Source organism: Vigna umbellata, chromosome 2 (genome assembly GCF_029865625.1).
Source record: "Vigna umbellata cultivar VRB3 chromosome 2, Vumbellata_1.0, whole genome shotgun sequence".
NCBI classification, from domain to species: Eukaryota; Viridiplantae; Streptophyta; class Magnoliopsida; order Fabales; family Fabaceae; genus Vigna; species Vigna umbellata.
This window is the reverse complement of record NC_142166.1, coordinates 19390224-19402443: the sequence shown is the minus strand read 5'-3', so window position 1 is coordinate 19402443 and position 12220 is coordinate 19390224. Positions and strand designations below refer to the sequence as shown.

The 12220-nt window shown below is 32.6% G+C and overlaps 2 protein-coding genes across 7 annotated transcripts; one reads left to right on the top strand and one right to left on the bottom strand.

Annotated features, from left to right (window-relative positions):
- Positions 1–1034: 1034 nt before the first annotated feature.
- LOC124842040 (UDP-xylose transporter 3-like) lies at positions 1035–4938 on the bottom strand. Its single transcript, XM_047318453.2, has 8 exons — positions 4632–4938; positions 4389–4528; positions 3411–3595; positions 3235–3302; positions 2722–2854; positions 2072–2233; positions 1697–1969; positions 1035–1600 (listed from the first exon to the last, which is right to left on the bottom strand). Exons 2-8 carry the CDS (start codon positions 4507–4509, stop codon positions 1499–1501), a joined length of 1044 nt encoding a protein of 347 aa, XP_047174409.2. The 5' UTR covers positions 4510–4528; positions 4632–4938; the 3' UTR covers positions 1035–1498.
- A 571-nt stretch (positions 4939–5509) lies between these two features.
- Positions 5510–11484, top strand: LOC124842039 (Pentatricopeptide repeat (PPR) superfamily protein). 6 transcript variants are annotated; one of them, XM_088106362.1, is made up of 4 exons: positions 5510–5722; positions 6750–9463; positions 10677–10979; positions 11211–11484. In XM_088106362.1, the coding sequence occupies exon 2, from the start codon at positions 7112–7114 to the stop codon at positions 9347–9349; it is 2238 nt and encodes a 745-aa protein (XP_087962488.1). In that variant the 5' UTR covers positions 5510–5722; positions 6750–7111; the 3' UTR covers positions 9350–9463; positions 10677–10979; positions 11211–11484. The 6 variants fall into 6 exon arrangements, with proteins under 6 accessions (XP_087962488.1, XP_087962484.1, XP_047174408.1 ...); XM_088106358.1 differs by having other exon boundaries at positions 6753–9463; positions 10677–11409; XM_047318452.2 differs by having other exon boundaries at positions 10677–11409.
- Positions 11485–12220: the final 736 nt, after the last annotated feature.

Below are 12220 nucleotides of genomic sequence, written 5' to 3'. Positions count from 1 at the left end.
ATTACTTTAACCATTAACAAATTTTACTTTAACTATTTACAAATTTAGAATAAAAAAAATTACAATTTTTGTACTAAAATTATAACTTTTTATTTTACTGAAATATGTCATTTTATTATACTGAAGTCATTATTTATCTTTCTTTCCCCTCTTTTAACTATCTTTTTTTTCCTCCTTTAACTGAAACATTAGGAACATTAACTGAAACATTAGGAACATTGTTTCTATTCTTCTTCTAAAATCAAAATCAGTAATTTTAAAATATTCTTTGGCGATATGTCTGGGTAAAAAGTGGAGACGAGAATATGTATAAGTATAGCCGATTGGACTCATGAAAAGATTAAAAACAAATTAGACTATTTTATTTTATTATTATATTTTTTATTCTTTTGTACTAAAACTAAAATTTGAAAATTTAAAGAAAACTTATTTAAGTCTTTTGTCTTTTTTTTAACCTAATGAAAAACATTATTTTATTATATTATAAACATATATATATATATATATATATATATATATATATATATATATATTATTTTTTTAAAATAAATTTATTTATCATGACGAAATTGAATGTTTGACAACTATATTACTATATTATTCTGGTTTGGATTATTAAATATGAAACATTTTGTTTTAGTAACATAATACTATTGTGGATATTCAATTACTTTAACCATTAACAAATTTTACGTTAACCATTAACAAATTTTGACTAAAAACGAAATTAAAATTTTTATACTAAAATTATAATTCTTTTTATTTTACTGAAATATGTCAATTTGTTATACTGAAGTCACTATTTATCCTTTTTTTCGTCCTTTAAATTTTATTGATAGAAATTTATTCCAATTTAAAAAAATTATCATTATCGATAAAAACTAATACATGCAATTGAGAAAAGACTATACGCATTGACAAAACACACAATATAAATATAAATATATATATATATATATATATATATATATATATATATATATATATATATATATAATATTCTCAAGATTTATAAATGATATCGTATTCAATTAACCAATAAAATAGACAGTATAGATACATTGCAGTCTCATACTATCTAAAAAATTGAAATAGTTAAAATGTATATAATTAAGAGAAGAACATAAGATTGGATTATCCATCTCCTTTTCTAATCCAGAATCGTTTCTATTGATAACTAAAGTGTTTTTGCTAGTCAACTCCTTTTAAATCTTACACTGTGTCATCTTCCAACAATGAATTTTTGATATACATGAGTGTGGAAAATATCTAGTTAATATTTTTCGAGTTGTATTTATTGATCATAACGTAGACGTGACCATGTATTTTTCCCTCACTGGTGGTTGGTTGGCTATATGTAATGCTTAAGCTAATAGTAACATGTGAAACAATTCATACATGTTAAGATTTAAGTGGGAAAAACTTCCTAATTAAGAGTATAAATTCCTCTATAAGCCTATGTATTGTTTGTAATGATTTGGAAAGTTCATAGAGAGTTTTAGTTTTTGTCTTTATCTTTGTTCCAGACAGGAGGTCTTTTGTTCAAAATTGCACTTGAATTTTCCACGTTAATGAGAGTCTCGGTTTCATTGTCTCTTGCCTGAAAATAATAAAGACAGTGACGAAACACAGCGAAATTTTTAGTCCATGACCGACACAAAAAACACAAGAACATGAAAACTGACATAAAACAAACCTGTGACACTTGACCACCACCTTCCACTGGTTTTTGTTGACTCTCAAGAACACAACAGTAGGAATATATAATCATCCCAACCATAGCTACCATAATTCCCAATATGTTCCTCCAACTGAAAGGATCATGGACAATAATATATCCAAAAGCCAATACAAGACATGTCTTTAGATGTCCAAGAACCTGATAGGTCACTGGAGATGTCTTTCCAATTACAAGAAATGTACTAAAATTCACCGCGATAGAGATCAAACATGAAAGAATAATGACAATCTACAATGCAAAAAAGAAAAAATAAATAAAATTGAAAGGTCATTAATTAAGAAATAATTTATGTTTAAAACTAAGCACACATGTCGACTATTTAAATCTCACCGTCACTTTTGTCGTGTATTTGAATGAAAAAACATTTAAGTTTGTCAGAAGTTTATCCAAATATGGTCCGGAGATTAACAATGTAGCTGCTTGATATATACATGACTGGTACAGAAGTTGGGTAGAAGAAACCTTAAACTTCTTCTGTATGGTATTTGTCATCTGAAAGGGACTAATTAAGATTTCAACAAAGTACATCAACACTAAATTAATGTAACATCCAAAAAATAAAAAAGGACCAACCTTTTCTTAAGAACTCATATGAAATATATGTGTGTATGTTTTCTCATCGTTAGAATATATTTATACATACAAAAATATATATATATATATATATATATATATATATATATATATATATATATATAAATAGAACATTAATCTAAAAGAAATCTATCTTCTCACATGATAAATGAAACATAGATTGACATGTTTATTTGTGATGTAATTATTGTCATTATTATGCAGAAACAATCATACACTTAATGATATATTTTATGTGGCATTGTTATGAAAATTAGTTTGAAAATACTAACAATTAATGCATGTAATCTACATCACAAAAAATATTCTTTAATTTGATTTTGAAAAGTATTATATTGCTTCAGAAATTGAGGAGTTAAGAGGAGTGAAAATTTCTTTAAGGATACAATCTGAGCAACACATGTTGTAATGATTGCTAGCAAAGACAAGAAAGCTCCCAAAGCATTAAGCTGCAAATCAGTAATTGTAGCAATTCCAACACCCACAAGGAGGATCACAAGAGAAAATTGTATTCTTTTACTGCAAAAATAAAACAATGAATACAATTCAAATCATTATCAATTATTAATTATTACAGTGGCATAAATAAAGCAAATCCCGAGTAATGGATAAGGGTAATATCAATAATAATTAAGGACAAAATAACAAGCCAATGGAACTAATAGCCTTCAAATTTGTGAGATGCTAGAAAGGTCAACAAGAGGCCTAACATCTTGACAATCATATAAAAGACATGACTTGAAATTAATTATAAATCACTAATGAACTAGTTTCTTAAAAGTTAGCAAAGGAAGAAAGAACAACATTAAAAGATAGCTACACAAAATAATTATTTAATGAAACTTACACAAGTTACTATAAGAATAAATATTTAAAGAGATTAAAAGACTGAACAAGACCTGAACTTCTTTCCAAGAAAAAGGATCTCTAATAGAATAGTACATGGGATGATTGCCAGCTTAGTCATCTGAATGCAAATGCAAAGAGCTTGTGTCAAAAAACCTTGAAAAGCTGCTTAAAGAACAAAAATCAAAACGACATGAGAAAAACATAAAGAAAGAACATGCATCATCACCTGATAGAACCCGACAGAATTGAAGCCCAAACTCAAATTTAAAAGTCCAATAGAGATTCCATTTAGAATTCCAAATCCCATCACCATTTTCTTCTCTAATGGTTTGTGCTCAAAAAATCTCAATTTAAGAGCCACATGAAGAGAACAAAATGTTACAAATAGATGCCAACTTGTCAAAGTTGTAGCTGCATGAAAATCCAAGTATATGTATAAAAACCTTAACTAAGATATTTCACTTCTATCAAGTAATTTTCACTTGAATTGAAGGCATAAAAGATTATATATAGGTATCTAAACAACTAATTAGAACTTTTTTTATCCTTCAAAAATTATCACCTTTTTAGTGTCTTTTGGTTAAAGAATTTTCTATTTTCATTTCCTATTTTCACAATTATTACCCTATTTTTTACATAATTTTACATATATGTTCATGATTAGAGAAAATAATGATACATTTATTTAATTTGCAAATACTTTTATGGTTTCCTTTCTTGCTTTTTCACTCTTATTCACAAAAAATCATCTTGTTTTAAAGGGTTTGCATAGTTAAATAGAGAAAATAATGATACTTTAAAGGATTTGCATAGTTAAATAGAGAAAATAAAAGACAGAGAAAACACAAATCCTTTCACCTATTCCTGCATAAATATTAAAAATAATGTGATAGTTTTTAATTAGAAGTTAAAACAATATGTTTTCTCAAACTAAACAAGTAAGATATTGTTTTATTCATTTTTTTTCTCCATTAAAATTCTCCTTCAGAATTAATCCAATTTGAAACGAACACTAAATACAGACACATTTCTCAACAATACCTCAAATAACGGCTTGCCATGGTATCATCTTATTAAATTATGAAAAAAGTGAACGAGTCAGATGAGAACAAACTCATTGTAATTGTCACCAATAACATACACAGACAAATAATCGGTAATTTCTATATCAGTTTGCAAAGAACCAAATCCTTTATGAACTTACCGAAAATGAAACGCAATGAACTCATCAACGTTTTATTGCAAATCACAATCGACACCGATGACACCACTGACAAACTCAATGCGCCAATAGTTCCCAATTGAAATTTCTCTCCCTCGCCCATCTTTTCCTTTGTTGTTGCCCTAAACAAATCAAAACACAAAGGAACAAAATGAAGAAAAAATGTCCAAATATTGCAGATTTAATCAAAAAACGAAAATAACACAACACGTTGGAAAACTTTACACGAGGAAGATTTGATATTGGGAGTGAAACAAAATGGGTGTCAACGGATTGTGAGAAAAAGCTCTTGGATTTGATGATTGTGGAAAACCTACAATTCTGGGGTTATGGAAGTTTGCAGGAACGGATGAACTCAATGATTAGCACGCATGCAGAGGTAAAGCGTGGTGTAGTAAAATGGAACATGAATGAGAATGAAAACAAAAAGCGAATTGAATTGGAAAATCCGAAATGGAGGAAGGTGGCATTGATGGCACAGATGTAAGAGCTAAAATGCAAATTAGAAGGTGTTTCTTCTTCTTCTTGTTAGTTACATTTACGGAGAGAAGGAAAGAGTTAATTTTAGTGTCCAAAAGCTAATTAATAATAAACATTACATCGTGTTTGGAACTTTACTAAAATATTCTTGGTTTTATATTGCTTAGTTCTTATTTTTTACCTAAAAAATGGTGGATGGTGATGCACCTTTCTTGATGTTACCTTGTATCCATAAATAATTGTAATTTACACAAGTTTATTTATTTATTTTTGTAGTGTATAGCCATTCATTTACTAATGAACGTTCTCATAAAATAACTCTCATTGCACTTATTTTTTAAAATAATGTTAAGGGTACACATGAATAGATTTTTTATACAGTAAGATATATTTTTTTAATTATTATTGTGAATTACATTTAAGATCATTTATAACTGTTTGAGTAGAAAATGCTTTACACTTACATTGCAGTGAAATTAAGTTTGATTTTTCTAGTATTTGTATATGAAAAATGTATACTAGTAATAGTTAACTAGTAATTAATAATAAATTATTTTATAAAAGTAATTAGTACAAAATAAATTATAATATGGGAAGGTAATATGAGTTTAGGAATTTCTTAAATCTTAGGTCATTCTTTGTCACAATTTTCTCCCCGTCTCTTGTATCCTACGTTGCTTTCTCAACTCGCGCCTTGTTGAAAGCTTGCCGCCGTTAAAGACTCGTAGCCGTCAAAGGCTCGCCGCCGTCGAAGGCTCGTCGCCGTTGAAGACTCACCGAAGGCTTTTCCGCATTCTGTCGTCGCCGAACTGTCGGCTCTACCACCATCGTCGAAGGTTTGCCGTTGTCTCTCTAATTGCCGCTGTCGAAGACCCATTTATGCTGTTTCCTCGATGTTTGCTGTTGAAAAATTGGTTTTTGTTGTTGTGATTCTAGGTTGTTTCTCCTTGTTTCCTTTGGCTCGTGGGTTAAGATTAAGGAACTCTTTGAAGATTAAGGTTCTAAATTGTGGTCGCAGAGTCTATTTTTGTTGAGTTCTTGGTATTGCAGCTACAATTGTGGTTGTGGACTGTTTTTTAAAAATCTTGTTCAAGGTTTAAAAGATCTACAGACTCTTTCAAGGTTTCAAAAATGATTTGCATCTGCAATTGTGCCACAATTTCAAGGCTTTTTGGGGTCTCCAGTTATAAATGGGGCCGCATTTGTTGTATTTATTTAGTTTTCGGTAATGTCATGGACTGTGTGACAAAAAATAAAAGCATTTGTTGTATTTATTTAGAACCTTGGACTTATGGTTTAGTTTCAAGTGAGGAGAGGAACTGGAAAAAAATAAAAGCATCTTTTTTGAGAAGAGAACTCTTAATTGGAGGGGGAGGTATTTGAGGTCCTCATTTTCCATTCCCTCTAAACCTTTGAAGCAAACAACAAATTTTATTCAAATCCCTCTCTCCTTCCTTGTTTTTATATCTGTGTTGTACGAGGATTTGATCCCATGAACTGTAGTTTAAGTCATTTATGCAGAATATCCTTAAAATCTAAGGAAAAAAGATAAAAATGCTATATTTGTATAGATTTCTTGATTGGTAAATTGGAATGAAACTATTGGTGTTTTAAGGAAAAAATTTAAATACTTCAGTAACTGTGTTGATCTTTAACCCAAACCTATATTATGCCAATTACTAAATTGAAAATTTAACTTTGATCAGAGAACACCAAAAGCACTAAGGGATTTCTATCTACGTTTTGTCCTTGGCATTATACTTACTTTATCCGTTAATATTGGGTTTTCGTTAAATTTCCTTTTTAAGTATTTGGTTGAGTTAAATTTTTAAGTATCTCACCTATCCCCATCTTTGTTAGCAGCAGCACTCAGTAGAGCTCAGCGCTGAAACACTGGAGGAGAAGGCTTCAGTATTGGAGAAAGAAATGAGCTTGAAAGGAAGGGAAACTCTTGATGTGTTGAAAGAATTGGCTGGACCGTGAGCAGTATATTGCACTATAAAAATAGTTCAATGAACTGCACTGCACTATAAGCGAACTAAAAAATAGTTCGGTTAATTCAGTCCAGTTTTCCTAAACTGATTTATAGTTAACTATAAATTTTTACAGTGCAGTACACTATAGGACAGTTTGCCCACCCCTACCTATACCTGCCATCTCAGTCTAACGCAACGCATCATCTTCGACGACCAATGAACCGTATTCCGATTTGAATCTGTTTTCCGATGTTGGCCTTCTCCAAGTTCAGGAAAGCAGCGGAGGTCTCATGCGTATTCCGTCGAATCCAAAAGCCTCCCACATACCTCCGAAGATTTTCCCTTTCGTCCGAGGAATCTCCTTCTTCGGACCCGCAGTTTTCCCTTCGTTTATGCATCTTGCTTGCCCTCAAGTTCGATTCCTTATCCACCATCAAATACCGTGCTTTGGTGAGTGCGGTCCTTTGCACCAACAACTGGTTTTCTCTTTACTGGGAGGCCCTTGAATATCTCAAGAAATCCGGAGTCTTGATAACTTCTGATTCGGTTTGTGTTTTGATTTGGGCCTATTGGCGAGTGGGTCTGATCGAGAAGGCTATAGAGTCGTTTGGTAGAATGGGTGAGCTTGGGTGCATGCCCGATGCTCGTGCCTATAACACCATTTTGGATATTGTGTTTCAGAAAGAGTTGTTTGTGTTGGGTTTTGCGGTATATAATCTGATGCTTAAGTCCAACTGTTGTCCTAATGAACGCACTTATGGCCGGCTGATTGGAGGGTTTTGTAGAAGTGATGATGTTAATGGTGCTCTTGAGATGCTCGATGAGATGCGCCAAAGGGATTTAGAGCCGAGTGTGATGACAATTTTAGCTATTTTTTCTGGTCTGTGTCGTGTGGGGAGGGTACATGAGGCACACAGAATGTTTAATGTGATGAGAGAAAGTGGGCGCAAGCCTAATTTTATGTCTTATTGTGTTTTGTTTAATGGGTATTGCAAGATGGGGAGGTTAGATGAAGCTGATTCGATTCTGCAATTGTTAGAGAGAGACAGGTTACCCCTTAATTTAAAGGGCTACAGTCATCTGATTGCTGGCTTTTTTAGGGAAAGGAGATACAATGAAGCGCATTCGTGGTATGGAAGGATGCTAAAGGAGGGTATTGTTCCAGATATTGTTTTGTACACAATTATGATACGGGGTTTGTCGAGTGAGGGCAGGATTGGTGAGGCTGTGGACATGTTTTTTGAGATGACCCAGCGAGGCTTAGTTCCCGATGCTGTTTGTTACAATGAAGTTATTAAAGGTCTCTGTGACGCTGGTCTTTCGGATCAAGCAATAGCTCTCCAACATCAAATTTCTGAGCATGAAGGGTTTCATAACGTTTACACGCATACCATTCTCATATGTGACATGTGTAAGAGAGGAATGATTGCCGAGGCACAAGAAATATTTAATCAGATGGAGAAGGCTGGATGTTTACCTTCAGTTGTAACCTTCAATGCTCTTATACATGGACTGTGCAAGGCTGGTAAACTGGAGGAGGCACAACTCATGTTATACAAGATGGAGATTGGGAGAAGTCCTTCATTATTCTTCCGGCTTACTCAGGGTTCTAATCAGGTTTTAGATGGTGTTAGTCTCAAGAAAAAGGTGGAGCAAATGTGTGAAGCTGGACAGATTTTGGAAGCTTACAAGCTTCTCACACAACTTGCTGATAGTGGGGTTGTGCCTGACATTGTGACGTACAATATTCTGATCTACGGCCTTTGCAGAGCTTCTAAGGTTGATGGTGCGTTAAAGCTTTTCATGGATATGCAGAAAAAGGGTCTATCACCTGACTCTGTTACTTATGGGACATTGATTGATGGGCTTTTCAGGGTTAAAAGAGAAGAAGACGCCCTGAAGATGTATGACCATATGTTAAAGAATGGATGCCAACCTAGCTTTGAAGTTTATAAAGCACTTATGACTTGGTTGTCTAGAAATAGGAAGGTCTCACAGGCTTTCAGTTTTTATTTGGATTTTTTAAAGAACGTTCGTGGCAGGGAAGACAATTCAATCAATGCTTTGGAGGGATATTTTGTCAGAGGAGAAGTAAAACTTGCAATTCAAGGTTTACTAGAACTGGACTTCAGGTTTAGAGATTTTAATTTAGCTCCATATACAATTCTACTTATTGGATTTTGTCAGGCAAAACAATTAGATGAAGCATTGATTATATTTTCTGTTCTCAATAAGTTCAATATCAATATCAATCCTCCAAGCTGTGTGTATTTGATCAAAGGTCTCTGTACAAAAAGAAGGCTGGATGATGCAGTAAACATCTTTCTTTACTCTCTTGACAAAGGTTTTATGTTAAATTCAAGAATTTGTGAGCAGCTCATCAAGTGTTTATTTTGTTCCCCAGACAAAAGGGGTTATGCTATTCATCTTCGTCGTAGGATGGAGTCTGCTGGATACCATTTAAATAATCTGTTAGAGATTAAATAACACTGACCGATCAAGATGAATGAATTGCTTGATTCAGCGCTTTGCACATCCCCATCAAGTAAAGAGAAGATACTATGAATCAGGAGACTCAATATTCTTTCTAATGAGCCAAAGGTGTCCTTTAATTCGTATGTATGTCTTGAATGTTAAATTATGTCTTTCCAGACTTATAAATGTAAAATTCATTGGAATCAATTGAAATATATATCTTTGCATTCTTGCTTCTAGAATTTTACTTTGCACTCGGACTTGAGTTGTCTAACCTCCAGTTTAAAATATAAACACTTCATTTCTCTGAATTTTGTTCATTGTTGAAAGAATTTGAAAAGCGAGTGGGAGAGCTTTTGAGCTTTAGATGTTGTGAAGCTTAGCTGGTATGATATATAGAATTTAGTAAGAGAAAGAAACAAAAAATAGGGCAAAGAGGGGAAAAAAGAAGAATAAAATAGAGGGGATAGAGAGAAGAGGAGACATTTATAATAGAGGGGAAAAAAGACTCTTGTAATAGTTTAGTTTTGGAAATTCATTCTTTGTATAGATAGGAAACATTTATCCTGTGGAGGGGGACCTTAGCTCCCTTGGAGGCTTTGAGTGTACAGATTGGAGGAATAATAACAGATTTACTCAGTTTTACTATCTTTTCTTCTCGTGTGGTGTGTTAGTGAAGCGTCTAGATAGATTTCTTACCAAGAAACCTATTTGTAGTTTGTAGTCTTTTTTATTTATAGGGGAAATGAGGTTTTCATTACATGAGATTACAGAAATTGAAAAGCCCTTTCCTAGATATTTTTAAATTCTTTCCTTCTTTTTAATATAACATTTGAAATGGTTACTTTTCTGGTTTCCGCAAATAGGTTACTGAAAATTTCTGATGAGTACAATAGATGGGTTTTCATCTCAAGTTTTGGTTCTTAGATTTGTCTTATTTTATTTTTACCTGTTTTGGATTTTTATGAATTTTAAAAAACGATATTATGGTTTCTTCAACCCCACAGAATAATAATTTTAAACAGTAGATTGTAAATAGCTGTGAGTATGCTGATATTGAGGTTCTAAACTTAAACTGGCTTATTTTTGGGTAATCTTGTATATTGACGTTCTCTATTTAGGATTAATTAGTACCATATCAAAATTAAAGGAATACATAGATATATGACCATAATTTGATCACAACTTAAAATTCAAACTTGGATATACAGTCCCTGGTAGGATATGTGTAGGGTTGTGAAATCATTTTCTATCAGATTGATTAATGTGTAAAGTGCATTGAAGATGTCGGGACATTATTGATGCCATTGTTCTTGACTATTTCCTTAACTTCTTGCAGTGCTCATGTTGCTGGGGAAATTTCTTTTGCTTTGACATTTGGCGTGCTTGTCACACTTGCTGAGTGATCCTTCGCATCAGACATTTTTGGGTTTCTTGTTTGTTGTATGCTTCATTACATTTCTCCCTCGGTATTTTCAAAAGCTTTTCTGGCTAACCTTAGCATGGAGGAGGGAAAGAAGACTGCCATTGTCCATGTTGTAGACCAGCAGGCAAAGGCGAATTTCTTAAGGACAGTCACTATGTGATTCTGAATGAGAACTTGCTATGAATAAAATTTCATGGGGTTCCAAATGGATTCCAGGTCTTTTTCACATTTTAACTTGAAATGATCAAATTTAGTGATGTTTAGAGAATTACCTGTTTATATATCAAAGGAAGACATTTAGTTTATTACTTAAGAATAACATATCAAAAGCTAGGTTTAGTTTTTTATTTCTAGGTTGCTTATTGTTATGATTTTCTTTGCAAATGAGATGTATGCGCAGACTGATGATTGCTTATGTAACCTCATGTTCTGATGTCGTTTATGTAGTCCGGCAATTACATTACAGCTCAATTCGCATAAGAGCCAGCCACAAAGCATGCACAGATGTCAAATATGTTTTAGGAGCCTACGGAAAATTCCTTTATTAGACTTATATTGTCCTCAATTTAACATGTTTTCTGTTGCAAAAGTTGTTGATCCTTTTTTTGAGTGCAGTTGTATCTTCAATATTGATCAGGTTAGTCAATCTTCTGTCCAATGATGCACACTATCTTTTCATTATTTCCATTTTAATTGATAGAATACATGGACATTTTATGCCTATTGAATAAAGCCTACTGCCTAGCACTTACTAAAACTGTGGTTGGTGATCTTTGTTCTTTCATTTTCTGTAAGACTGATGAAAAGAAAAACATGTAATGAAGACACTTCTACTCAATATTTCAGTTGTCTTTCCCCTTTTCTCCAAATAAATTACAATTCATTAATAATGTCAGTTGTCCTACACAACTATTTACTGCTACCTGCAGTCTATTTATACAGAACCACACCATTTGTATACTGAATTATTGAATAAGGATTTTGCTTCTTGTTTTGCAGCGTCAGTTTAATGGTTTTCAACTCGTGGCTTCATTGCATTATTGTTATCTCTATTTTTTTGTGTGTTTTATTATTACCTTTTAGCCTCATCATGATGTTGAGCTGCAGGAATACAAGACAATACAAGACTTTTCCTGTGATATGAGAAAAACAGTACATAATTGAAAAGAAACAAAAGCTAATTAGGAGAAAGAGAGGTAGAGAAAGGAGAATAGAATTCTCATAAAAAACCCGAAATATAATATCCTCAGAATAATGAAGCTTCTTCGAATAGTTTACATTGGAGTGTATAAAACAGAAAAGGCCGCATCTTTCTTCACCTTTATATTTTTCTTCCTGCACCCTCAAAGCCTTCATAAAATTACACTTTTACACCTTTCTTCTTTCATCATCCTCCACCTCCATTTGCACCACCCTCCTCTCACTCAACCATCTCCATTTGTTTTTTTCCTTCATTT

Coding starts and splice junctions, on each gene's coding strand:
- LOC124842039 (XM_088106362.1), top strand. CDS start 7,112: ATGTTGGCCTTCTCCAAGTTCAGGAAAGCAGCGGAGGTCTCATGCGTA.
- LOC124842040 (XM_047318453.2), bottom strand. CDS start 4,509: ATGGGCGAGGGAGAGAAATTTCAATTGGGAACTATTGGCGCATTGAGT. Junction 3,596..4,388: donor TTCATTGCGTTTCATTTTCG/GTAAGTTCATAA, acceptor ATTTTCATGCAG/CTACAACTTTGACAAGTTGG. Junction 1,970..2,071: donor AATACACGACAAAAGTGACG/GTGAGATTTAAA, acceptor TTTGCATTGTAG/ATTGTCATTATTCTTTCATG.